The sequence below is a fragment of the Tachyglossus aculeatus genome, chromosome X1 (assembly GCF_015852505.1).
Source record: "Tachyglossus aculeatus isolate mTacAcu1 chromosome X1, mTacAcu1.pri, whole genome shotgun sequence".
Taxonomy (NCBI): Eukaryota; Metazoa; Chordata; class Mammalia; order Monotremata; family Tachyglossidae; genus Tachyglossus; species Tachyglossus aculeatus.
Window position 1 is genome coordinate 44,820,567 of NC_052101.1, and position 26,907 is coordinate 44,847,473.

Genomic DNA, 26,907 nt, shown 5'->3' on the forward strand with positions numbered 1-26,907 from the left:
TGTAAAATGGGGATTAAGACTGCAAGCCCCATGTGGGACATGGAATATGTCCAACCTGATTATCTTGTATCTACCCCAGTGCTTAGTGCAGTGCCTGGCCCATAGTAAGTGCTTCACAAATACCATTAAAAATATATAAGCGTGTGTGTGTGTGTGTGTGTGTGTGTGTGTGTGTGTGTAGATGTATATATAATCTACGTATACACATATATATATATATACACACATATAAAATCACCTAAAAATCTGTTGGGTATTTTGGCCTCCAGCTGCAAAGTAGATCAAGCAGACGAATATCTTTCTATTACCACAAGTACTTTTGGTGTGGCCCAATTGTGTTTTATCAGGTGATTCTCTCTGGTCTTCATTATATAATTATCTGGTACGTACCTCAGTGATTAGTACAGTTACTGGTACATAGTAAGTGCTTAACAAATATTATTATTTCCAAGGGTCTTCTCGCCCAAGAGCAGCACTGCTTCCTTAAGCCGGTGTTAACCAGATATAGCCCCCCCACCCCCCCACCCCACCCCCACTGATCCCACAGGGTTTTCTGGGATACACAGTACTCTAGTGTGGCCCTGTGTCTATCTGGTAGCCAGTCAGAGAGGAGGGAAAAGTGATTCTTCTTTATGCTGTTGTCGAATTCAGTACCTTTATTTGATTTGGGCAGGTCATCCAAACCAAGTGCTATAAAAGAGAAGGATCTATTGCCTTCCCCAGCTGCACCTATTCCCCCCAAAGATCCAAAGCCAGAGCATGGGTCTCGGAAGAGGACAGTCAGCCAATCGTCTTCCTTAAAATCTAGCAGCAACAGTACCAAGGAGAGCAGCAGTAGCAGTAGTAAAAACAGCTCTTCCTCTTCAAAGCAAAAAAAGACAGAAGGGAAGGTTTCTAGCAGTTCCAAGGAAACCAAGGTAAGGGCTTGTAACTGCCTAACAATTTTAAAGCTTGATGTTAGAAGAAAAACACATAGGTGTATTCAAATTGTATTACAAACTCGATGCAAGTCTGTGTGTTTTCTCATTTGAATCTCTCTCCCATAAACACCCACACCGCTGAACTAAACATACCTGAAGGGGTTTTTTCCCACATCAGACCAACAGCAAGATTTCCTTGAACTCAAGAAGTAAAAGTCCAGATAATTTTTTTTTCAACTAAACAAATAATTTTTTTAACCTGACTCCGTTCTTTTAAAAGCATTGTTTTGGTCTAGGAGGAATTAACAGTGAGGAAAGTCTAGTGTTCTGCTTGAGAACTCTGTATGCTCTAAGCTGTAAGCTTGTTTTGGGTGGGGAATGTGTCTACCAGCTGTTTTACTGTACTCTCCCAAGCGCTTAGTACAGTGCTCTGCACCCAGTAAGCACTCAATAACTATCACTGATTTGACCCTGCACTGAAACGTGTGTCCATAATGCCCTCACTTTTGGAAGTGTACCCTTTGAAAAATTACTTCATAATTATATTTACTTTTAATAGTTGATTCCAAGAAATGCTAAAGATTTTAAAGCTACTCATTTTGTTTTTAATAATTCATACAATGAGCCTTGTAACGGGTCCTTACACAAGGGAAGATTACATATTGAAGGGTTTCAAGTATGATTTGTGGATGGTAAATCTGACGGGTTTACAGTGAAATTGTTAGTCTTTCCCGTAAACATGGAGGTGGATGTCAGAGAGGGCAACAGCAACTTGGAAGCCATGGTAAATTCTAACAATCAGGCCTTCCGTCAACCAGTCACCCACTAGATTGTCAGTCTTAGGGGCAGTGATTGTGTCTGCCAATTCTAATTGTATCGTACCCTCCCAAGGGCTTAGTACAGTGCTCTGCACACGTAAGCACCCAGTCAATACTGTGGATCGATTACTGTTAATCACCAACTGTGTGCCAGGCACTGGAGCTGAGCACTTGGGAGAATATAATACAGTTAGGCCTGATCCCTGCCTGTGAGGAGTTTACAGTCTAGCAGGAGGAAACACAGACAATGCAGTAGTAAAGGTAAGAGAAAGAAGGAAAAGGATATGTCCGTACATTTGTGGTTAAGGAACAGGGTATTTAGATACGTACAAAAGTGATATGGGAACGCGTGAATTCACATGTGCCTCGGTGATGCTGAGGGAGCAGTTGGAAAGGATATAATCTGGGGAGATGAGATTTATTAGGTAAAGCCTCCTAAAAAGAGCTTGTGATTTCAGAAGGACTTTGAGGATGGGGAAAGCAGTGATCGGTCACATTTGAAGGAGGAGGGAGTTTTAATCAGAGGGAACTTCTCTGCTCTGTGACCTTGAGCAAATCACTTCACTGCTCTGTGCCTCAGTTACCTCATCTGTGAAGTAGGGATTAAGACAGTGAGCCCCATGTGGGACATGGACTGTGACCAACTTAATTAGCTTGTGTCTTAGTTCATGGTCTGGCACATAGTTAGCACTTAACAAATACCACAGAAAAACAGCTGGGGGCGAGGGAGGAGGTGGCAGAAATCTGCTGCAGGAAAGGCCTTGAATTGAATGAAGAAAAAAACTGGGGAGTCTGTCCTAATTTTTTTGAAGCTTATTGGTGTAAGCACTAAGACATAATAGCATTAAAGTTTTTTAAACTTTTAATGGTTATGTTTTAAAATTATAACAATCTTGCCCTTCTCAGGAAAAAGTTCCAAACAGCTCTTCAAATTGTCCTCCATCTACAACAACTCCTGATAGTTCCAAGTCCCGAAGAGCAAAGCTTGCTTTTGATGACAGGTGAGAGGAATACATGGTGTTTTCTACTTAAACCATTCTTCCAGTTTTAAAGGGGTGATATTTATACCACCAGCGTCCGTGAAGCTTATGATGCATGAGGGGAAATTGATACTGCATGTCACGACGTATGAAATTCGAGGATTTGGGGGATTCATAATGACCTAATGTAGCCCTAGGTTGATCTTAAACCCGGGGGCAATGAAAAGGTGATGCTTCTGTGATCTTCAAGTTTTTTTTAACGCTATTATAGAATTCGGTGCCTTCCTTTAATTTAGGCCAGTTATTCAAGCTCAGTGCTCTGAAAGAGAACGATCTATTGCCTTCCTCAGCTGCACCTTTTCCCCCAAAAGACCCCAAACAAGAGCAGGGACCCCAGAAGAGGACAGTCAGCCAATGAACCAATAGCAATTTTCTATGCTTGTATGTTAGACTGTATATCAGTTGCGGGTTGCTAAGTAATTATGAGTGAGCCAACTCCTGATACAGAGCACCCTGATAAATCCCTGTTCTTCTTAGAAATAATTGCCAGTCCTTTCCTCATCAGTGAGAAGCAGGTGGAAGTAATGGCTTTCTAACAGGAAAAATAGAGAATAGTCTGATTTTTGTGAGCATGCAACTAAAGCCAGCCTGAAAGAATCTCTCGTACATATGCTTAAAGCTCTTTCCGAGCAGCCCAGTTTTCCTGGTCAGTTGAAGGGCAGGGTAATATAAGTGATCAAAACACTTTTTGCCGGTTTTTCAAGCAAGGAAAATTCTTGCTAAAAAGTAAGGTTTCTCTTTAGGAGAGTAATATCCAGTGTTCTACGGAATGAAGACCAAAAAATGTCAGAGTAATTAAAATAAGCCACAGTGCCATCTTGTAAAGTGCTTATAATGCCAATATGCAACTTTGTATTGCAGGAGCTATTCAGCAGATCATTACTTACAAGAAGCAAAAAAACTAAAGCACAATGCAGATGCATTGGTATGTAAATCCTAATGTGAGCTCTAATGCCTGTGTCCACGGGAGTAAACATAAAATGTTTGTGTTTCTTTCGGGGTCCTATGTCGATTGTGTCTCCTTCTCCCAAACCCATTCATTTGTTTTTTAAAGTTCTCATTCTCTCTAGTCCGATAGGTTTGAGAAAGCGGTCTACTACCTTGATGCTGTTGTGTCTTTCATCGAATGTGGGAATGCATTGGAGAAAAACGCTCAGGAATCCAAATCCCCGTTCCCTATGTATTCAGAAACTGTGGAACTAATTAAGTAAGTACAAGTACTTGGAGCCACGGACGTAGGGCCCGTAATGATCATTTTCTACTCCTCTTTAGTAAGTGGCTTCCATATACGCAGTGCCTTCGCGACCCCCAGTGCACCTGGTAAAGTAACTCCTTCTTTCCTTGGCTATGAGTGGAGAGGGTTAGGTGATTTAATGGGCCTTTGCATTTTCCCCTCAGGTTTGATATTAATGCCTTGCCTTTGGAAAAGAGCGAGTGGGAAATATGAAGTGGTCAAATAGCAATGAAGTCTTTGCGTTTTGCTTGCCGGTTGTTATTTATTTATAAATCTACTTGCAGATACACTATGAAGCTGAAGAATTACTTGGCACCAGATGCCACAGCTGCAGATAAAAGACTAGCCGTGCTATGGTGTGTATATTTTTGGTGTAGCCAAAATTGAGTAGTGAATGATTTCTGGGAATTTTGGCCCAGTAGAAAGCTCATCTAAGATAGCAGAGCCATCAGACACATTTCCAGTTGTCCTCTTTTTTAGTGTCAGATGGTTGGCCTCCTTCTCGTCTGTCTCGCCTCCGACTTCTTGCCCACATCCTGCCTCTGGCCTGAAACGCCCTCCCTCTTCATATCCGACAGACAATTACTCTCCCCCACTTAAAAACCTATTGAAGGCACATCTCCTCCAAGAGGCCTTCCCTGACTAAACCCTCTTTTCCTTGTCTTCCACTCCCTTCTGCGTCAACCTGACTTGCTCCCAACCCCACAGCCCTTATGTACCTAATCCGTAATTCATTTATTTATGTTAATGCTAGTTTTCCCCTCTAGACTATAAGCACATTGTGGACAGGGGATGTGTCTGTTAAATAAAGAAGCAGTGTGGCCTAGTGGAAAGAGCCTGGGCCTGGGAGTCAGAGGATTTGGGTTCTAATCCCAGCTCTGCTGATTATTCTGCCAGTTGCTGTGTGACGTTGGGCAAGTCACTTAACTTTTCTGTGCCTCAGTTTCCTCAACTGTAAAACGAGGAGTCGATACCTTTTCTCCCTCCTACTTAAGACTGTGATCACCCTTGCGGGGTTAGGGACTGTGTCCAACCTAATTAACTTGTACCTACCCCAGCGTTTAGAACAGTGTTTGACACGTCGTAAGAGCTTAACAAGTACCGTAAAACAAAAAATATTGCTGTACTGTCCCAGGCGCTTAATACAATACTCTGAACACGGTAAGCATTCAGTAAATATAATTGATTAGCTTTGGCCTTCTAAGCAGCAACAGTGTACCGGCACACATGGGCAAGACAGATGCCATTTAGGACTTTGCAACTCGCTGACGGGGAAAACAGTTGAGGCAAACCACCTTCTCAGCTAGAATCTGAGATTTCTTGACGTTTCTTCTTTTCCGTACCCCTCACCACTTTCTTGTCCTCTTCTTGGGAAAGCCTTACTAGGACATGGTGAGTTACCGAGGCCCAGGCTTTCATTGTAAAGGGTATCTTGGCTCAGGACCCCAGCTTCTGTCTTTTGAAGAGTTTTCCTCATGTGAACGCTCCCCTTTCCACCACCCCTCATGGCTCCAGAGATTGGAAACGGGTAGTTTCTGAGGTGGGTGGGACGTGACAAGTGTGATGCTTAGTACAGCGCTAAGCGCTTAGTACAGTGCTTTGTACACAGTAAGCACTCAATAAATACAATTGAATAAATGATGTAGTGAGCCCGCTGCTTCAGGCTCTCTCAACCAAGCCGATAGAGGTACTAATTAATTCTAACCCTAATTGTGGTGGTTATTATGTCCCAAGCACTGTACCAAGCGCTGGGAGAGATACAAGCTAATCAGGTGGGACACAGTCCTTGTCACATGTGGGGCTTCTCAGTCTAGGTCATCTGTATCGTCATCAATAGTAGTTATTGAGCGCTTACTTTGTGCAGAACACTGTACTAAGCACTTGGGAAAGTACAATATAACAGTAAACCGGCTCATTCCCTGCTCACAATGAGCATACATTCTAGAGGGGGCGACAGATGTTAGTATAAATAAGTAAAATCCAAGTGCTTAGTACAGTGCTCTGCACACAGTAAGCGCTCAATAAATACGATTGAATGAATGAATAGCAGAGTTGGCAGACTTGTTTCCTGCCCCCAGCAAGCTTAGAGAGAGTTTGATTCCGATGAGGTCCGGATGTCACACGTGAAACTGAGACTTCCTCCTTAGTTTAATTCTCAGATGGAAGCTGATCCCAGATCTGAATATTTTGCCTTGCGGGAACATTACAAACCCGGTCCACACTGGGGAGATGCACTTGGTTCCCCCTTCACAACCCTTGCGCCAACATGCGTTCTCTTTGTGAGTGCCCTCTTCTTTGTCCTTGCCAGTCTGCGATGCCAGTCGCTGTTGTACCTGAGGTTGTTCAAGCTGAAGAAAGAGAGTGCATTGAAATACTCGAAAACACTGACTGAACATCTAAAGGTAAGTCCCTTTGGCTTTAAGAATTCCTTCGGGAGTCCTAGAGAGCTCGCGAAACCTTGCTCTTTGCGGGTGGCGAGGGTGGAGGAGTCTTAGTTTTATGTTGAGTTTGAAGTACCTCGAGAGTTTCGGCCACGGTAAAGACAAATTCCGATATACAGATCCTGCTTTTCAAACGGAGCAAAAGAGTCCTCTTTTAAATAGCTTGTGTTTTTTCCTCCACAGAATTCCTATAACAATTCGCAAGCCCCCTCACCTGGCATAGGAAGGTAAATCCCATTTTTCTCCTACTTTTAAATGGACAATACGCCATTCTCGCCTAGTCCTCCGATTTAAATTTAGATGCTTCAGCGGGGTGGCACTGATGGGAATGTGTAGGTCGTCCACGTTGTCTGCATCCGGTAACTGTCAAAATTATTCGTAAATGTGTCTGAAACGCTATGATTGAGAAGGAAACGTTTCCATATTTACTTGTCCTGGGTTTGACAGGCTGGCTCAAAGCATTGGGCATCCTTTGCCGGTTCTTAACGGAACCCAGTGCAGCTTTTGGCAAAAGCAGTGAAGATTTACCAGGCCCTTGGTTTCCAGAGAGAAGCATGTCTGTCTCTTGTGAGAGGGGAAGATTAATAATTAAGAGCTATTTGTACTTAGGGTGCTCGGTAGCATTAGCATAAGAAAAGCAGCGTGGCTCAGTGGAAAGAGCACAGAATTGGGAGCCAGAGGTCACGGGTTCTAATCCCTACTCCGCCACTTGTCAGCTGTGTGACTGTGGGCAAGTCACTTCACTTCTCTGGGCCTCAGTTACCTCATCTGTAAAATGGGGATTAAGACTGTGAGCCCCATGTGGGATAACCTGATCACCTTGTGTCCCCCATCAGTGCTTAGAACAGTGCTTTGCACATAGTAAGCGCTTAACAAATGCCATTATTATTATTATTTGCTATGAGCTGTAGCCCCGGGAAAACCCAACGAGCAGCTTCTTCCAGTTCTTAAGTGCATTAGACCACTCGTTCATTCATTCATTCATTCAGTCGTATTTATTGAGTGCTTACTGTGTGCAGAGCACTGTACTAAGCGCTTGGGAAGTACAAGTTCTACTCGTTGGGTAGTTCTACCAACCGCCCGTGAGGAAGCACCCTCGATTCCCCCTGAAGAGTTGTAATGAAACAAACAGCCTTGCAGTGTGTCATCCGAGAACTCAGTTTCATGACCAATCCCTTTTCCTGTGTCCATCCAGCAAAGCCGTTGGGATGCCGTCGCCGGTCTCCCCCAAGCTTTCCCCGGGCAATTCAGGCAACTACTCTTCAGGGGCCGGCAACCCTTCGGGGAGTGGTTCTTCAGTGACAATTCCGCAGAGAATTCACCAGATGGCAGCCAGCTACGTCCAGGTCACCTCCAACTTCCTCTACGCGACGGAAATTTGGGACCAGGCCGAACAGCTTTCTAAAGAGCAAAAAGGTAGGCCGCCACGTAACGTTTGTTCCAGAAGAGTCAAGAGAGCACTTCACGGAAGGAAGGTTCTTTGCAGCTCACTCCAAAGTGGGCACCTTTGTAAAGTCAGATGTGCTAATCTCTGTCTCCCTTAGCAAAAGGCTATATTTGGAAAGATGGCCTTCTCTCCCCTAATGGAGCAGTGTGGCAGTGTCACTCTTCTAATGATAATTCTAGATTTTTCAGCAGCCAGTGTCAAAGGAGTCGGGTACCGTGCTTTGGCTTTTAAGAAACAACTTAAATGTAACTTAAAATGTGTATTTTACAGGCATATTTTACAGAACACTTGCATTAAAATATTCTAGCTAAGGGTTTCCCAAGTGGCTTGCCATGAGAAAGGTTTAGAGGTGGCCCGAATTTCACTACTCTGTCACCTTTCCTTTTATTCCACAGACGTAATTAATAAGAGCAGTTGTGGTGTTTAGTACCTATTATGCGAGGTAGAGACAGTGCAGTCCTGCAAGGGGCTCACAGTGGAAGGGGGAGGAAGACGAGCTATTGAGTCCCCCTTTTACCGATGAGGAAACTGAGGCCCAGAGAAGTTGGTGACTTGCCAACACAGCTGGCCAGTGGCAGGGCTGGGATTAGAACCCAGGGCTCCTGGCTCCAGGCCTTTGCTGTTTCCACTATCAATCAATCAATAAATGGTATTTGTTGAGCACGCACTATGTCCGGAGCACTGTACTAGGCACTTGGGAGAGTGCAGGACAACAGAGTTGGCAGACATGTTCCCTGCCCACAGTGAGCTTACGGTCTACAGGATGAACTACGCTGCTCCTGGCTTGGGAATGGGCCTGCATTTCAAAACTGGGGAGTCGACGCCCTCAGTTGAAAAAGATCGGACTACACCACTCGTGATGTTTGTCCCCTTTCTAGGGTCAGGAGCCCAGTTTTGCACACCAGGACTCTAGTGATCGTGGGGGTTAACAGCCGTAGTAGGCACACGGTTGAAATTCCATGCCAGTGTACCCCGAGAATGCCCCAGTGGTTTGCTGCCACCATCCCGAGTCTCTTGGGTTTAACACCCCCAAAAAAGACAGGAAGCAGTTGGAGTTGAGCCTGGAAGCCCCGCACCCCACATGAGTTGTTCGCTGAGATTGGAAGGGCAATGTGTGGGGCTTCGTCGTACGGAGGAGATGACTCAGTCGGGCTCTCTCTTTGGGTCTAAGCAGACAGCCAGCATTTACTCGGGTTAAGAAGTAAACAGCACCAAGAGTTGTTCCATGTGGAATCTTAAAGCGGATCCAAGAGTAAATGCCTGCCCTGGCCTTGCACTGTTCTAACTGAAACACAGAGGTTCCCACCCCTCCACCGCCAGGAAGCAGTGCTCTCCTTCCCTCTGAGGCTCCTCTGCGGCAGGCCCTCCTAGGCCACTCCTGCAAAACACTCTGTTCCCTCTCGGGAGTTTGAACGAATTGATTTCTCCTCTTGGATTTGGGGGTTTTCCCCCTTCTCTAGACAGTCAGTCCGTGGTATTTCTTAAGCGCTCCCTTCCTTCCTTCCTTCCTTCCTTCCTTCCTTCCTTCCTTCCTTCCTTCCTTCCTTCCTTCCTTCATTCATTGTAGTATTTACTGACCACTTACTGTGTGCAGGGCACTGTACTAAGCGCTGGGGAAAGTACAATACAACAATAAACAGTTACATTCCCTGCCCACCATAGAGTTCACAGTCTAGAGTAGGGGAGACAGACATCAATGCACAGTCATCATCAATCTTCAATACATAACCCTGTGTGCAGAGAGCACTCTGCTAAGCTCTTGGGAGAGTACAGTGTAACAGTATAACAGACACATTCCCTGCCCACAGCCAGCTTCCAATCTGGAATCTAGCCCCCACTTTTTTATTTGAGTCATCTCATGTTTGATAGCTTCATTCTGGGAGGGGTCCTGAGGCGCAGACAGAAGCCAGATGTGGAGCTTCCTGGAAATATCAGGAAATTCCCACTGGTCCATGTGAGGGGCTACCTTAGCCCGGACCATCACACTACTCTGGCCACAAAGGAAAATCTGAGCTCTACCAAACAGGAAACCTGTTGATGATAGAAGGCTCTATGGGGGATTTTATTTTCTGGAAAAAAATTTATCAGGGTACATTGATTGAGAACAAAGGTGAAAATTGGTGGAGGGCACTAGTGATATTCCTGGGCAGTAGTGGAATTTAGGTGGCCCCTCCCTGAATCTGAAGGTCTTAAAAAGAGGGGAGATGCCTGCATATCTCTTTCTGACTCCAGGGCGACGTTCAGAGAGGTTCTGAGGTTCTGCCCCCAGATTCAGAGAGTGCACTGGGATTATATTAGCCTGATGTCTCCGGGAGGCTGGAGCTGCTGTGAGAAAGGGAACAGTGGGGGCCTCAATTCTGTCCTGGGGTGGGTTGCGGGAATGCCCTCTTCATTCCTGAAGTTCTGCATCTGGGTGGTTTTTAATGATTAGGGCAATTAAGTGCTTGCTTTGTGCCAAACAGTGTACTAAGCACTGGACTAGCAGTGTGGCCTAGTGGAAAGAACAGGAGCTTAGGAGTCAGAGAAGTTGGGTTCTAATCCAGGCCCTGCCGCTTCCCAACTGTGTGATCTTGGGCAAGTCACTTCACTCCTCTCTTCCCTCATCTGCAGAATGGGGATTCAGTACCTGTTCTCCCTCCTACTTAGACTGTGAGCCCCTTGTGGGATGTGGTGATTTTGTATCTATCCTAGCACTTAGTACAATTCTTGGCACAAAGTAAGCACTTAACAAACACCTCAATTATATAATTATTATCATTCTTTCATTTATTCAATTCAGTCGTATTTATTGAGTGCGTACTATGTGCAGAGCACTGGACTAAGTGCTCGGTAAGTACAGTTCAGCAACAATTATTGTAATTCTTATCATTTAGACACAAGGTAATCAAGTTGGACACACGGTCCCTGTCCCACGTGGGGCTCACAGTCTAAGTAAGGAGGGAGAACAGGAATTGAATTCCCATTTTACAGATGGGGAAATCGAGGCACAGAAAAGTTAAGTGTTTTCCCAAGGTCCTACAACAGGCAAGTCACAGAGCGGTCTTCCTTTTTTTGCTTAAAAATTTCTGATGAAAGATTGGGAAAAAAACCCTCAAGTGGCACTTTAATTTCTGTCTCCCTCCGCAGATTGTAAGCTCCTGCTGGGCAGAGATTGTGTTATACTTTCCCAAGCACTTAGTACAGGGCTCTACACATAGAACTCAGTTAATGCCATCGATTGATCGGAAATTGAGATACATAACAGTTTAAGCTCATTGTGGGCAGGGAATGTGTGTACTAGTTGTTTTGTATTGTACTCTCCCAAGCATTTAGTACCATACTCTGCATACAGTAAATGCTCAATAAATATGATTGAAAGAATGAGTAGATATTGAAAAGCATGCTGGTTAAATCTATTTGCTCTTGCTCTTTCCCCCGGACCTCTCTTAGTGAGGCGATTGATGTACAGTACCTTATTTGGCTGGCTTCAATAATAATAATAATAATAATAATGGCATTTATTAAGCACTTACTATGTGCAAAGCACAATTTATGTCCTCATGTTGGATGACAATTGGGGCGTAATACCACTCCTAGCTCAGGTCTGTATGACCCATGCTATTCACCTCAGTTACCGCATCCTGGGCTAAAGAGTCCATCTCCTCTGTAATGTATGGGGTTAACAGTGCCCAAGTGGCTTGACATTCTAGCTGGGTCGTCCCCCCCCGCCACCGTCCTCCATCTCCTGCCATTTCCTTCTCCTCCTCCTCCTCCTGAAACCTCATTTCCCTGTCCCCCTCCCAGTGACCACAGCTCGGTAAAACATTTAAGCTTCTCAGGAAGGGAAATTGCTCACAGAATTGATGGTTTTTGGGGTGCTCTGGGGAGACCGCTGCGTCGCACATCATCCGAAGAATGTTTTTATAAATGACAAGGCATTGCAGTGCAAGGGTGAGGTGACGCATTTGGAGCGGGCCCTGGAAAAATGGGAAAACGTATGTGTACGGAGAGCCTGTTTGTGAAATCTTGGCATGTAGCAAGAGAACAGGGGTACGCCTTGCTTTCTGTTAGCGGCACTTTCCTTCTGCCTGTTCACGATGCAAGAGGACCCGCAGGATTTAATCAGTTTTCTTGTCATCCTAGAATTCTTTGCTGAACTGGATAAAGTTATGGGCCCGCTCATCTTTAATTCAAGCATCATGACAGACCTAGTTCGTTACACCCGGCAGGGACTCCACTGGTTGCGTCAGGATGCCAAGTCGATACCTTGAACTGAAGGATTTGAAACCAGAACACATTCTCGCTGCCTCTGATTTTTTTTCTCCACAACACTGTGTCATGTCAATAAGGAAAACTGCCATAACACATTGCTTAGTTGACACTAAGAGCAAGGAATGCTTTCTTCGGGCCTCCATGTCTCATCTCTGTTTCGTTTTGTTTCGTTTCAGTTTTTTGGTTGTTGTTTTGGGGTTTTTTTTCCCTCCTGTTTGTTTTGTATTGTTTTGTGCCCAAAGCCATCGTCATGTTAATGGATTCCTTCAGTATTCCCCCATTTTAAAAGTTATTTAAATATTTTAAATCTACAACATATTAATAAACCGTGTTTTCACGGTTCTGTAATGGGATTGGGATTCCAGTTGTAATACATAATAATCAGTTTACTATTTATTTTAATTTTGTGTTTTGTTTTTTTTTAAATTACCCAGTTTGGGGCTATTTTAAGACTTAGTTATTGCTTCCTATAAATTTACCCTGTCAAGTACTTACCAGAAATTCATTGTAGACACTTTTTATTTATATACTCTGTGAGCTTTGTTACTCAGTAATGTCTTGTGGTAGAGCTTGTAAAAGAATAAGGGGTGATAAGTCCTAAAATATAGGGACATGTACTTTCCATGCCTAATCTGCTATTCAAATCTTAAATGGCAACTACAGTTTTATTATTGCAGAATTTGTACTGAATATTTAGAGAAAGGTTCAGATATTCTTCTACATGTGGAAAAGCATTTACATATGGAAGTGGAGAACAAGATGGGAAAAAGTATTTAGCTGTATATACCTTGGGGTAAATCAAAATCCAGGAACATATGGTTAATAACACTATCACAATCACAGAATGTTACAGTAACTTGCATTTAATGCATTACAAAGGAGATCAGGTAATAATGTGAACTTCATTCATGGAAAGGTGCCATCATGCAAAGGTTTTCATAAAAGGACAATCTTGTACTTTTCTGTATTTGTTAAAGCATGTGTGGGTGGGGTTTTTTGTTATTTTTTTTGTCCTTGTTATTGTTACTGGTCATTGGACACTTAAAGGAAACAGTACAATTTGCTATTGCTTTCTTGCTATTGAAAGAATGGTTACATAACGCTTGATAGAAGTAATTCCTGTATCTCATCACTGCCAGGGCCAAAAAAATTTGAAATGATGTTGAAAGATCAGGCCCCTATCTCTCCCCAACCTTCATTTTTGAATTACATTCTTTCTCTCTTCCTTCCGAGGGAGCTGGGAAGGGAGGGTCGGCTATCCGGTGGATCCTTTACTGTGATTGTGCAATGTTCATTGTGGGGATGGGGTCGGAGTTTGAGCGCGGATGATTTCACTATATACAGTTTTCAAGGAAGTTGTGAAACAGTTCTACTGTAGAGATGTAGAACTTTTCCTTTAATCCTGTATTTATCCCACTGTATTATTGAAGGCCCTCGTTAATGAGAAATGTGTCTGACGGGGGTAGGATATTCACTTTAGAGAAGTATCTAACCTGGTGCAACAAGAGCCCCTTTTGGGGATGGGGGGTTTAGTGGCTGCTTTGAAAAAGTTGTACACCAGAGTACCTTTCCACGTGAGGTACTTGTTGGAGTAAAAAGTGAGGATCTTAAACTGTTCGTACTGCTTTCAATATTGCTTAGTGCCCCTATCCATGTCTGGTGTGCCTTATGCCTTACACTTAGATGAAGATTTTATGAACTGTTTACAGATGAAGTTTTACAATAGGACCAGGTATACTGTCTCCAGTCGGTCTTCTGCAGTACTTTAGTAAAATTCCATTTCCTCGGGAATGTCTCTCTGGGGTCGGAGCTGTCTGTCGTGGAAACGATATCTTCGGTTGTGCAATCTCATCGCCCGAAACGGCAGGAGCGGGTTGGTAGAATTCCGCTGCCGGAAGGCGCCCGTCCTCCCGATACCAGATTTGAACGTGTCCGTTCAGGAAAAGGATTGCACTGAATTTGAATCTCCTTGTGGAGTGCCAAAATGGGACAAGGTCAAAAGAAGGAATCGAATTCTACAGCATTTAGTACTGCAGGCAGTCCCTCTCGGTTTGTGTTCCTTTAGCCTCCTACAGTCTGCAACTCCGGTTGCGTATTTGATGGGCTTCCTCTCTTGTCCGACTGGTTTCGTACTTCCAGAAAAGCTTCCCTCTGTGTTCACCGGTTGGAGAATTCCCCACCCTTCTCATTCCCGCCCTCTCTGCCACCCGTCTTGAGAAGATAATGTTCAAATTTAATCGTGATTTTGAGCTCAATCTCTCTAGGTCTATTAAGGACGGCGTTCAAAGAGATGACCTCTCTCCAGAGTCTGCATCTCAGCCCTCTAGTTAAATAGGAAAGTCAGCCCCCCCTTTAAGGAGATGTAACCTGGACTTTGTTATCCACCAGGCCTACCTCCCTCTACCAAAGGTCCCCGACTTATGATACTGACTTAAAAGCTCAAAACAGCCATCCACGTCTTGTAGGGTTCTCGTTGGGCTTAATTTCTACTCCATTATCATTGAGACCAGCAAGAATGTACACCGATCTGGACACTTTAAGGAGACTCGCCCGTATGTGGCTTGTGTTGCACTGAAGCATTCCTTCGTCAAATTAGGGTAAACAACCAGGCTGGTGGATTTTATGCTTTTTTTTTTTCAATTTAGAGGACATTTTATTCCCCGATGGTGGGTGACGTGATCAGAATTTGGGCTTCAAATGTAAGTCTTTCAATGTGATGGTTTCCAGAGTGCAGTATTACTTTCTCACTTGCTATTTATGCTTAAAATAAACAGTAGGCCAACCTTTTTGCTCATTCGTCTCAAGAGATCCTGTATGATTCTCTCCTTTTTGAACTGCTTAGCCTGGGTGTGGCCAATGGCAAAGAAGCTTATCTAATTGGGGACTTATTATTAGTACCTAGGTCTTTGTCAGCTACCTAAAATACCGCATTTAATCAAGATTCATATGTTTAAATTCCCACACGTTTCCACAAGACAGACATAGGATTAAAATGTTGTCCTTGTTATGCAACCAAAGCAGTCATCGTCGTCACTTCTGCCGCAATGCAAACTCAAGCTCTAGTAGCCAAATGGCTTCCTAGACTCCTATATCCATATGCACATTAGTGTTGCACTTTTAGCCACTTGTGGTTTAGGGAATCTGCCCCCTAGGGCTTTTTTTTTTTCTTAGTGTAATCAGACTAAGCTTTGTTCGAACAGTTGTTTGGGGTTTACTGGCCCAAAGGTCATGATGAGTTTAATGAAGTTTCCATATGTCCCAAGATTAGAGACAAGGGAGGCTTAAAAACTCAAGTTCCAGGTTCTTGGCATTTAAAACTCGGGCTCTTCAAAAATGCGTCTTCAGCGCGTGAGGTGTCAGGGAAGCTCAGTCTGTCCTCTTGATTAAAGATGATTAGCCATAAAGGATCGCACGATTCACTCTTTTTGTTGGTGATAGAATGCATTTTGAAGCATAGAGTTAGACACACTTTGTGTGTGTGTGTGTGTGTGTGAGTGCTTTGTGTTTATGTGCACACAAATTCAAATTGAAACTTTTATGTTGAGTGGTTCAGCAGATCTCAGTCACTTGGACTACAAATTTGACATTGTAACAGTGCACTGTGTATTCCAGTAAATTGGGGAGACTTGTTCTTTCTTGCCATACGCAAACTCCAAAATATATTAAAGTACTTTATTTAGTGCTTTTTGGTCACAAGAAACCTCAAGCAAATACGTTTTTCTTTAGCAGTTGCTAAGAAGAGGCAGCTGTTGGAGAAAAAAAATGAAAAGAAAGGTCCCTCTTTAGTTTCAGTAACCCGCTTTTAAATAACAGGTAGATTTCAGACTCTCATTCCTCGAGACTCCTGAGGTTCCCACTCTTTTCCCTTTATCCCTCTTCCACATGTTCCTCATTACCACTTCACCACCAAATAGCTGTTCAGATTGCTGCAGCTCTGATGTCCCCCTCAAAGTCAGAACAGATTTTGAAATGCCCCTTTTGAGCCACTGCCAGAGACAGAATACCGAGCTTGGCTACAAGTGGTTTGTACAGAGCTCCACACACAGTAGGTGCTCAGTAAATGTTCTTATTGGCTTTAGGTGGGGGCTGCTATGGGATAGAGGGAAGCTGATTTCCTAGATGCATCCCTGGAGCTAGCCTGACAGCACCCACCCCCTCGCCACTCTTGCCACCTCTGCATCCTCTGTGCTGGTCTAAATTTTGTCCCTAAGCTGCCAGGGGCAAGGAACACGCCTGCAAAGGCGTAGCCACGGATGTGTCTTGGGGAGAGTGGGAAAGGGGCAACTTGGGGCTGGGGAGGGACCACCCCCCAACAAACACACACCTTCCACAGTCCCCCCTCACCCCGGGGCTCGCTGTGGCCACGTCTGGACGAGCCACTGGGCAGACCCATTGGAGCGCAAGTTCTGGGGAGCGGGAGTCGAGGAGGCCAGTCCCATTTCTTAAACAAAACACCAAATCCGGATGGCCGCCCTGGCACCTGCAGCTCTTCCTTCCGTGACACCTTCAAGTCCCCCTCAGCCTCGAGCTTGAAAAACATTGATTTAAAACAGAGCAAATAAAATCCGAGCCTAAGCAAGTCAAAGTTTAAGTGAACCCCATCCCTTTAGATGGCAATTTCAAAACATCTGAGGACCCTGTAACTAAAGTGCCCTGAGCTTTCCAAACAAAGTCTCTGTGTTTGGAGGGATGACTTGTCAGTGTTGGGGATGCTTATTTTTTTTTTTTCAAGGACATGGATATTAGATATCCCAAACTGGGTGTGCACCAGGATAAAAAAAAAAAATCTGCATTAATCCAAGTCACTCAGAAGTGAATTAAGAGAAATTGCTATCCAGCAATTCAGATGGATTTAACATGATTCTGGGTCAGCTTTCGCACTTAACGTTTGGAACAGTTAACTTTGGGTGGTGAGTTGAGGTTAAACCAGAAATTTAAGCATAGAAATTCTCAAATGTGGTTTTAAGATTTCTAGAACTGTTCTTTGTAATTGAGACACCAACTCTGTTGAAGGAGGTCAGTGTCCTAAATTCAGGTGACTGAAAGCTGTTATAATGGTGGTATTTATTAAGCACTTACTATGTGCCAAACACTCTACTAAGTGCTGGGGTGGATACAGGATAATCAGATCAGAGTCAGTCGCCGTTCCATGCTGGGCTCATAATCTAAGGAGGAAGAGCAATCGTCTCATTGTACAGATGAGGAAATCAAAGCCCAGAGAGGGTGTGACGTGCCCAAGGTCACACAGCAGGTCAGTGGCAGCTCTGGATCTTGAAGTTCTGACTCCTTGTCCCAGGCTTTTTCACTAGGTCTTCTTAGACTGTTATTTGAAAATGGAGTTTAGTGTGAATGGTTTGGGATTACAGCAGTCTGGAGAAATTGGGGTTAGGTATAAATAAGCATTTAATCATGTTGAGAGAAGCCGGGAGCCAAGTTGCAAAGCAACCCTTTCAGAGGGAAGCTTTAGTTTTCTAGGTCAATACTCAAGTCAGACTTAGAGCAGAGGTGGGTGGGGGGAATGGCAACCCAAATATTGGAGGCAACCAGAAATGGAACGAACCCAGATGCATTTAGTTCAGCCAACGATCCAGCTAAAGCTTTTCACCCTTCCGAGTCTCGATCTGATTGGTGCCTCCTGGGGAGTTCCTGGAAATGTCATCTTTCAGATCGATGGCATAACTATCCATATTTATTGAACCCATCCCATGGGGGATACCTTCCAGGAAACGCCCTTCTTTCTGTGACTTCATGCGCACCCCTGGCAAATCATTCGATCGTGAGTTCAACAGGATTGCCATCCTAGCTGATTCAAGTGGGCGACATCAGTGTAGAGCCTGAAAGTTCACCTTCAAGGAGCAGACATGACTTTTGCAAGCACAGTTACTCAAATTTGTATCTGGTCTCCCTATTGAATGGTTTTAAGAAATTTTGTATATGGAGGATGAAGTGCTTATATATTTATTAAATCCTTTATCTTATTTGAAATTATAATTATTTGGTGAAGAAGGGTTTGGGGTATTTTGGGGGGTGGGGAAAAAAGGGGGCCTGGGGGGGGGGATTTTTTTAACCTGTCAACGACCTACTAAACTAAGCCCTTGTTGATCATGCTGAAAGGTACTGTTAATGACTTTGATGGGATGTCTTTATTTTGTTTTATACGTGATTCAAGCCCTTGTTTTGCCTTTGTTCTTTTCCAAAATATTTAGGCATCTGATATTTTCAACCAAAACTTTAAAGTATATATATATGTATATGTATATACATATACATATATATATATATATATGTACTGTGATTTTATTTGTTGCAATACATTTAAATTTAAAGGGTACTTTGGGGCTCAAAAGTTAGGATTTCTAAGTCAGTATGTGCATTTCACGTAATAAAGCTGTTAATGGTGAGCAAAGTATTATATACTAACTAGATTTTTTCCACATCTGTATAGCATATTCTATGTATTTTGTGGTATTGAGATTATAGAAAGTTTAGAGTGTCTGAAACCTGCGTTTAATGTGTATTTTTAAACAAATTTATGGCAATTAAAATATTTGGAGAAAAGGGTATCACATTTCAATTTGTAAAGATCTTTTTAACTACTGTGTCATTAAAATGCTTTGTATAATGCAAAACCTTAACTGGAGAAACTAAGTTTAATAAATATCAAATAGATTTTTCTGTATTAAACTTTATAAACACCATAACTTCGTTTATTTTTCATAAGTAGGGCTTCTTTTTATGCTATTTAAGTGTTTACTGTGCGCCAAACATTGTACTAAGTGCTGAGGTAGATGCAAGATAATGGGGCTGGATATTGACCCTGTCCCACATAGGGTCCATATAGATGAGGTAACGGAGGCCCAGAGAAGTTAAGTGATTTGCCCAAGGTCATGAGCAGACAAGAGGCGGAGCAGAGAGTAGAACCCGGGTCCTCTGACTCCCAGCCCCGTGTAGTTCAACTCTAGGCTTCCAGAAATCTTATGCTTCTGCCGATGCCTTTCAGAGAATATGTCGGATTGGTCTTTCCGCTCATCCAGCAGAGTGGGTTCTCTTTCCTGCTGGCCCTCGTCCCAGGGAACACAACGCCGAATTACGACATTTAAGCTGCCCCAAGAGAAACTTCAAAAGTCTTCTTCTAAGTTTGGTACTACTTACCATTTTTTCCTGGATGCCTCAATTCCGATTTTGGATCTGTCTCCAAAATGTGAACCCAAGTAAGCTCAGGTGAGAGCCTTGACGAGACCCGAGGAGGTTTGATGTGTCTTGTAACCGTTCATTAACTATTGTGGGAAGGAGGCATGAGTCAGTCAAGAGGATTGCCAGAGTCTGGGTCCAACGTCCAGCTTGTGGCAAATCCCTAGTCCTTTTCCTGCCACCCGGGTACTCTTTTTTTAAAAAAATAATGGTTTTTTTTTATAGTATGTGTTAAGCTCTTACTGTGTACCAAGCGCTTTACAAAGTGCTGGGGTAGATAGAAGCTAATCAGATTGGACATAGTCCCTGTCCCACATGGGGCTCATAAATCTTAATCCCCATTTTACAGATGAGGTCACCGAGGCACAGAGAAGTGAAGTGACTTGCCCAGGGCCACACAGCGGACAAGTGGTGGAGTGGGGATTAGAACTCAGGTCCTTCTGACTCCCAGACCTGTGCTCTATCAACTAGCCACGGCTGCTACTCCACCATCTTAGTCAACTTTCCAACTGAAAAATTGTCCCGGTTTTGTCGCGGTAAAAAAAAACAGTCACGTGGTTCTTAACAAACATGACCCCTCCTTTCCCTTTAATGATCTGTGAGTGGCTCTCTTCTCTTTTGGGATAAATTGGCAAACCATTGTTCTGAATATGGAAATTTAATAGTTGGTACATACAAAAATACAGAATCTAAAAACTCAAATTCAAGGGTTTTCATTTTGCTTCTCCATGTCTCAGAAAGAGTTGGGTGATCTCCAGCCAAGCCTATATCTGTCTCTATTAAATATACAATTGCTTTCCTCAAGTTTCCTCGGTTCAAGTGCAGGAAATATTCAATATTCCATAGAACGGAGTATTGCTGGCAGCAGCTGCTGCCTTGATCTTCCCCTGTATGGCATGTTACTCTTGGGAAATATTCAGAGAGCAACGACTCTTTCTGGGGAAAAAAAAAAAAGGATTAAAGATGTTGGACCAGGGGGGTCTTTTCAATAATTCTCTTTGCCATTTCATTATTTGCTTGTCCTCTTTTGGTGGGTTTTTGTAACCTTCCCTTGCCTGTTCTCTTTTGGGGTGGGGTGGGGGGGGGGGGGATGTCAGAGTTGAGGAGAGATAAGGGTGGAGACGTGAGAGGAGAATTTCCCTTCTCTGCATCCCTCCTCCTCATCTGCTCAAGATGGGGAAGCAAGCGATGGGACCCTAATCTGTCAGCCCCCAGGATGCCCCCATTCTATGCCACATAAAGCGAGATGCGGAGATATCCCATGCCTATTTTGTGCTAGTCTGCTTGATTTGGCACCCGATAGCTCCGCCCGTTTGCTTCTGGGTGTATTATTTGGTATTTCAGACCCCCCACCCCGACCCTTCAGCCCTATGGCGCCTCTCATGTCACTGTAAAAGATAGTTTTCCAGGGGAGCAGGAAGAATGCTCCTCTAAGGATCTGCTCCCAAGGCCTTAGGCTCATGCGGGTGATAAAATGGGACTTAGGCGAAGTGTGGAATTTAAAATAGCTTCCTGGGAGAGAGCATGATCAGGGACTGGCGAGCCAGTGGACTAGCCCAGTGCTGTTGAATCTCACCGGTCCCTTAGCTAAACTGCAGAACACTGGGAAGAAAGGAGGGGTGAGGGAGGGAGGGAGGAGGAAACTGGAGAGTGTCATTTACATCGGCCATGACTTACATGGTCATGAAACTAGTGATTAATACAGTACTAGTGTTTTGGGAAGCAAGGGGAAGAGTGACTTCTTGGAAGAAAGAGGACCTTTGTAAGGTGGAGAAGAAAAAAGTATGCCTACTCGAGTGTGACCTCTCAATCTAGGTGGAGAGGGCTGCCATCTTTGTGTCTGTGTGCCTAGGGCGAGCTGTGCCTCTTGCTGCCCCTGTGCTGTGGCTGCCTCCCTTTCTCCCAGCTGTCTGTCTGTCTGTCTTACAGGCAGAATCCAGCCCTCACTGTTGCTCAGTTTGCTGTACTGGAAGAAATGAGATTATCCCTCCTGGGCTGGCCTGCCTGCCTATTCTACCCCATAGGCAGTGGGTGGAGAGCGGGCTGTACTGGGGCTCATAGGAGGCATTATTCCTTGTGGAATTAAATATTTCCATTGAGAATCCTGCGCTTAATCAATCGTATCTACTGAGTGCTTACTGTGTGCAGAGCGCTATACTAAGAGCTTGGGAGAGTTCGATATAACAGAATTGGTAGACACGTTCCCTGTCCGCCACGAGCTTGCAAACTAGAGGATTGCAGACAGTCCTATTTCCAGTAAAGAAGAATGACCCCCACCCAACCTTCTGATCATTGTCGTGTTTTGCCACCAACCCTTCCCCTGGGCATCGGCCTTTGTCTCTACCGTCGTCCCTCTCAGGACCCCCAAGGCCCAGCCTTGCAAGCCCACTTAAATAATAATAATTGTGGTATTTGTTAAGTGCTTACTGTGTGCCAGGAGCTTACTGTGTGTTAAGCTCTGGGGGGGATAGACGCAAATGAGGTTGGACATGGTCCCTGCCGAATTGCCTGAGCACCCCGAGGGCCCGCCCTGCGTGAGGGGATCCCCTTTGGGCGACGCCGCTCTGGCTGCCCTCCGTGTGCATGGAAGGAAGGAGAGGAGGAACGGTACCTGCAGAGCAGAGTGATGCACTCCGTGTTGTCTCGGCAGGAGGCACCGATGGGCCGGAGGGAGACCCCTCGCCAAAATGGGGTCATCCTCTTCATCCGCAGGTGCAGAGAATGCTCCTCGGGCAGCGGCGAACAGTGCACCTGCAGACAAGCACAGGGCTGGGGTCAGTAGGGTTGGGATGGTCCCCTCGGATGGAACCGGCCCTGTGAGAGGTGGCCGTGACCGCCGGGAAACCTTCCTTTCCTCCCCACTCTTCCAGAGGCGGATGGAAAAGGCTAAGGGTCTTTGCTGCCTCCCGCGCCGTCTTGACTCACTCCCTTTATTCACCCCCACTCCCAGCCCCACAGTGCTTAGGTCCATATCTGTACAGTGTGGCTCAGTGGAAAGAGCATGGGCTTTGGAGTCAGAGGTCATGGGTTCCAATAATAATAATAATTATTATTATTATTATGGCATTTATTAAGTGCTTACTATGTACAAAGCACTGTTCTAAGCACCGGGGAGGTTACAAGGTGATCAGGTTGTCCCATGGGGGGCTCACAAATCCCGGCTTCTCCAATTGTCAGCTGTGTGACTTTGGGCAAGTCACTTCTCTGTGCCTCAGTTACCTCATCTGTAAAATGGGGATTAAGACTGTGAGCCCCCCGTGGGACAACCTGATCACTTTGTAACCTTCCAGCCCTTAGAACAGTGCTTTGCACATAGTAAGTGCTTAATAAATGCCATTATTATTATTATTATGTATTATCATCAGTCTCCCCCTCTGGACTGTAAGTTCACTATGGGCAGGTTATATTGTATTCTCCCAAGCACTTAGTACAGTGCTCTGCACACAGGAAGTGGTCAATAAATACGATCGACTGCTGGCTCTCAGCCAAAGACCTGGCCCCCCAAGATGGTGGGCGCTGAGGGGGAGGCTTGCACTTCCCACCAGAAGGTTGTTCCCAAGGCCAAGCCGGAGCTGTGGTCCATCCCACCCTGCCCATCAGGCCAGCTCCTTCCCCAAGGAGGGTCAGCCTGAAACATAAAGACCTCCTCAAAGGCTACCACCCCTCTTTTTTTTTTTAAGGTATTTGTTAAGCCCTTGCTATGTGCCAGGCACTGTACTAAAACGCTGAGTTAGATACAAGCTAATCAGTTGGACAAAGTCCATGCCCGACATGGGACTTTAAGTCTTAATCCCCATTTTAAAGATGTGGTAACTGAGGCACAGAGAAGCGAAATGACTTGCCCAAGGTCACACAGCAGACAAGTCCTTCTGTCCCAGGTCCTTCTGACGCCCAGGCCCGGGCTTTATCCACTTGGTCACGCTGCTTTTCCTCCAGTCCTTACCTGGATTAGGAGCCCCAAGCACAGCAAGAGAGCTGCCCAGATGATGGCCAGATTCATCTTCCACCTCCTCCTCCTCGTGCTGCTGCGCTGCCTGGGTCACCACGGTGCTGGAGGCTGGGAGGCTGATGGGATGGCCGCGGGGCCGCCGTTTATAGAGTCAGTCAACCCGGGCCCGTCCTTCAGCTGCCACGGTGGGGGCCAAAGTCCATCGCTGGGGCTCGGGTAGATTTAATAAGTTAATGTCTACCCAGCAGTCTGTTCAAGGTCTGTGTGCTGGGCTAGTTCTATTTACTAACCTCCCAACCGGACTCTGTCAGTCCAGGCCATTGGCCCTGGCCTCCTTCTCATCTTTTTAAAGAAGAATGGTCAACATCATTTCCCTCCCTTCCCTCCAGGGTCACTTAAACCTGGTGAATTTCATTGGAGCCAAGCGGTCTGGCCGTGGTTCAATCCCAAAATAGTTCCCTGGGGTCACACTAATAAAAATAGGATCCCAGTAATTAGCGCTTTAAAAATACCTTCGGCTCCTCACAGCCCAGATTGTAGGAAGAGGAATTTGGTTCAAAGGAACTGAGTTGGGTTGTTTTCTAATGACTGCAAGGTCCTTGGAGCTTGCGGGAGAAGCTGAGAGTGGAGGAGCCTAGCACCTGTGTCGGGGGTTTTAGCAGGAGGCGGAGCTTGTGTGTGCTGAAACTCTAAGCTCAAACCGGGGCCTTGGCCCACAAGGGCCAGGAAGGTGGTTTGGTCTCATGCCAAGAGAGGGAAGGGGCCCCTTTGGGCTAGGCACTGAGCGCTTCTCTCGGACCGCTGCCCGTTCAGGCCCGTTTCCCACCCTGCCATCCCAAAGGAGTCCATTCCATAGGCCTGGAGTTGAAACAACCAGAGCTGTGTGTTTTCAGAGCTGCAGGGAGACAAGGCCGGGACAGGAAACCAGGGCAGAAGAAGTGGCTCTGAAATGGAGATTAAATGACCTGGGCAGTGTCACTCAGATGACAGTAATAATAATAATGATGGCATTTGTTAAGCGCTTACTGTGTGCCAGGCACTGTTCTAAGCACTGGGGTAGATACAAGGTAATCAGGTTGTCCCACATGGGGCTCACAGTCCTAATCCCCATTTTACAGGTGAGGGAACTGAGGCACAGAGAAGTTAAGTGGCTTGCCCATGGCCACACAGCAGACGAGTGGTGAAGCCGTGATAAGAACCCACTTCCTCTGACTCCCAAGCCCGGGCTGTTGCCACTAAGCCATGCTGCTTTTCTCTATGGCCCAGGGTCTGGTTCCAGGCGGTGCGGGGGGGGAGCAGGGAGCCAAATTTGGGTCCCCTCACCCCGATGCTGGCCCCATCCAGACACTGGGCTCTGATCCCAGGCTGGAGGGGCCACACCTGAGACCGGGACTGTTTCAAAATGTCTCTTTCCTCTCAGGGCACAAGACCTTAGGCCTAACTTGAAGTCACCCCAACCTTCAGGCCTTAGCTCAGGGCTCTGGCCCCACCAGCCATAACTTTAACCCTGCCTGTTGGGGGAAAGGAAAGGAGTGAAAGGGGAGGGTTGGATCTGGACCCCTTCCTCCCTAGAGCATTTTCTCGGGTCGACCCACCCTGTCTCTCGGAGATGCGGACAAGGTCCCCTCTCCATTTGCTCACGTGCTTCTTGGCGGGACGGTGTCCCGTCAGGGATGTGGACGTTCACCCATGTGGCCGGGCCACCTCTCACCGAAGGAGGACAGTTGCTAACTGATACACTGGCCCGTATCATCCAGCAGGGCAGATATTAGCACATGGCTCTCAGGAAAGGGCCCAAGGCTGGAGCCAACCTAGGTCGGGGGGGGGGGCACAAACCCACTCTTGTCTGCTGTAGGATCCATTTCCTAAAACCCCAGGCTGTGGGGCAGGAGGGGCTGCAGACGGGGCACTGGGGGTGGTGAGGTTTAAACAAACTGCTGTAACCTGAGATGGAAGAGCGTGGTTTCAGAACAGCTGCATGATCTTGTGGGACCTGGGTTCTAATCCTGGTTCCACCACTTGTCTGCTGTGTGAACTGGGACAAGTCGCTTCCCTTTTCTGTACCTCAGTTCCTTCATCTGTAAAATGGGGATTGAGACTGGGAGCTCCATGTGAGACAGGGACTGTGTCCAACCTGATTTGGTTGTATCAACCCCAGCGCTTAATACAGTGCCTGGCACATAGTAAGCGCTTGACAAGTACCACAATTATTGATTATTATTGAGAGGGAAGGAGGCCCGCCGATCAGCCCACAGCGCAGAAGGTCCAGCATTGCCCGGGCACAGCCCCGGCCCAGCACGCAGAATTTTCTGTATTGTACTTTCCCAAGCACTTAGTACAGTGCTCTGCACATAGTAAGCGCTCAATAAATGCGATTGAACGATTGAAAGAATCAGTCAGAGGCGAAGCAGGTGACAAACCTGAGATCCTTGTGGGCAGGGAACGTGTCTGCCAACTCTTTTGGATCATACTCTCCCAAATGCTTAATACAGTGTTCTGTACAAACAGTAAGTGCTCAATCAATACCATTGATTGACGTAGGGTGATAGAGTAGCCTGGTCGGCGGGGAGGGAAGGAAATCAAAATACTCTGGTGGTTGTTCAGTCTGCCCTCCCTGGCGGTTCCCCTCCTCGACCCCAGACTGGGGAAATGCCCAGGGTAGAAAGTCCAGCAGCCTCCCTGGGCCAAAGGAGCAGCTGGAAACTGGGCCCAAGCTCTTTGGTTTTTTTTTAATTGTTTTCATTAAGCACTTACTAGGTGCCAGGCGCTGTACTAAGTTCTGGGGTAGAAACAAGCTAATCAGGTTGGACACAGTCCACGTCCCACTTGGGACGGCACAGTCTTAATCCCCGTTTGACGGATGGGGTAACTGGGGCACAGAGAAGTGAAGTGACTTGCCCAGGGTCCCACAGCAAACTAGTGGCGGAGCCAGGGCTAGAACCCAGCTCCTTCTAACTCCCTGACCTGTGCTCTAGCCATCAGGCCATACTGTCCTCACTCCAACCTCTAGCTGAAGCCCCCTCGGCTCGGGCCGCCCTCCCCAAGCCGTAGACGATCCGACGGGGCTGGCCTGCACGGGTCCCGGGCTAGCTGGGACGGATGTCTAGGCGGCACAGGCGCAGCCCCGACCACCCGGATCCTGCTTGAACTACCCCCTGCGCCTTCCCACCGGGGTCGTCCTCCTGAGGTTCCTTCGTCCGCAAAAGAGCTGGAGAAACCGTGAGGGAGGGTTCGAGAGCGAGGGGCCCACCGGGTTCTCATCCAATTCCCAGGCCTCAGGCGCCACTGGTAGATGAACTGCATTTTAATAATAGTGATGGTATTTGTTATGTGCTTACTATGTGTCAAGCACTGTTGTAAGAGCTGGGGTAGATAATAATAATAATAATAATGGTATTTGTTAAACTCTTATTATGTGTCAAGCACCTGGGGTTAGATAGAAGCTAATCAGGTTGGACACAGTCCCTGTCCCACATGGGGCTCCTAGTCTTAACCCCCAGCTGAGGCCCAGAAAAGTGAAGTGACTTGCCCGAGGTCATACAGCAGACAAATGGCAGAGCCGGAATTAGAACCCAGCTCCTTCTGACTTCCAGGCCTGTGCTCTAGCCACCAGGCC

The 26,907-nt window shown here is 45.9% G+C and overlaps 2 protein-coding genes and 1 long non-coding RNA gene across 8 annotated transcripts in view; 1 reads left to right on the plus strand and 2 right to left on the minus strand.

Annotated features, from left to right (window-relative positions):
* The window catches only part of AFF4 (AF4/FMR2 family member 4), a 110,739-nt gene extending 95,794 nt beyond the window's left edge, over positions 1-14,945 (plus strand). For 5 of the 6 annotated variants that reach the window (XM_038740682.1, XM_038740681.1, XM_038740684.1 and 2 more), the window contains 9 exons: positions 674-917; positions 2,645-2,739; positions 3,640-3,703; positions 3,849-3,985; positions 4,297-4,368; positions 6,321-6,414; positions 6,637-6,680; positions 7,649-7,869; positions 12,023-14,945. In XM_038740682.1, coding sequence (XP_038596610.1) covers positions 674-917; positions 2,645-2,739; positions 3,640-3,703; positions 3,849-3,985; positions 4,297-4,368; positions 6,321-6,414; positions 6,637-6,680; positions 7,649-7,869; positions 12,023-12,150 — 1,099 coding nt within the window. In that variant the 3' untranslated portion in view covers positions 12,151-14,945. Of the gene's footprint in view, positions 1-673; positions 918-2,644; positions 2,740-3,639; positions 3,704-3,848; positions 4,369-6,320; positions 6,415-6,636; positions 6,681-7,648; positions 7,870-12,022 lie in introns of those variants that run through there. The other variant, XM_038740687.1, reaches the window with a different exon arrangement.
* Positions 14,946-15,671: 726 nt separating this feature from the next.
* Positions 15,672-19,425, minus strand: LOC119919893. The gene is made up of 2 exons (XR_005447736.1): positions 19,304-19,425; positions 15,672-16,679 (listed from the first exon to the last, which is right to left on the minus strand). It is a non-coding gene; the product is annotated as an uncharacterized LOC119919893 (long non-coding RNA).
* Positions 19,426-19,900: 475 nt separating this feature from the next.
* On the minus strand, positions 19,901-23,513 carry LEAP2 (liver enriched antimicrobial peptide 2). Its single transcript, XM_038740689.1, has 3 exons — positions 23,286-23,513; positions 21,954-22,093; positions 19,901-20,278 (listed from the first exon to the last, which is right to left on the minus strand). Exons 1-3 carry the CDS (start codon positions 23,340-23,342, stop codon positions 20,242-20,244), a joined length of 234 nt encoding a protein of 77 aa, XP_038596617.1. The 5' UTR covers positions 23,343-23,513; the 3' UTR covers positions 19,901-20,241.
* Positions 23,514-26,907: the final 3,394 nt, after the last annotated feature.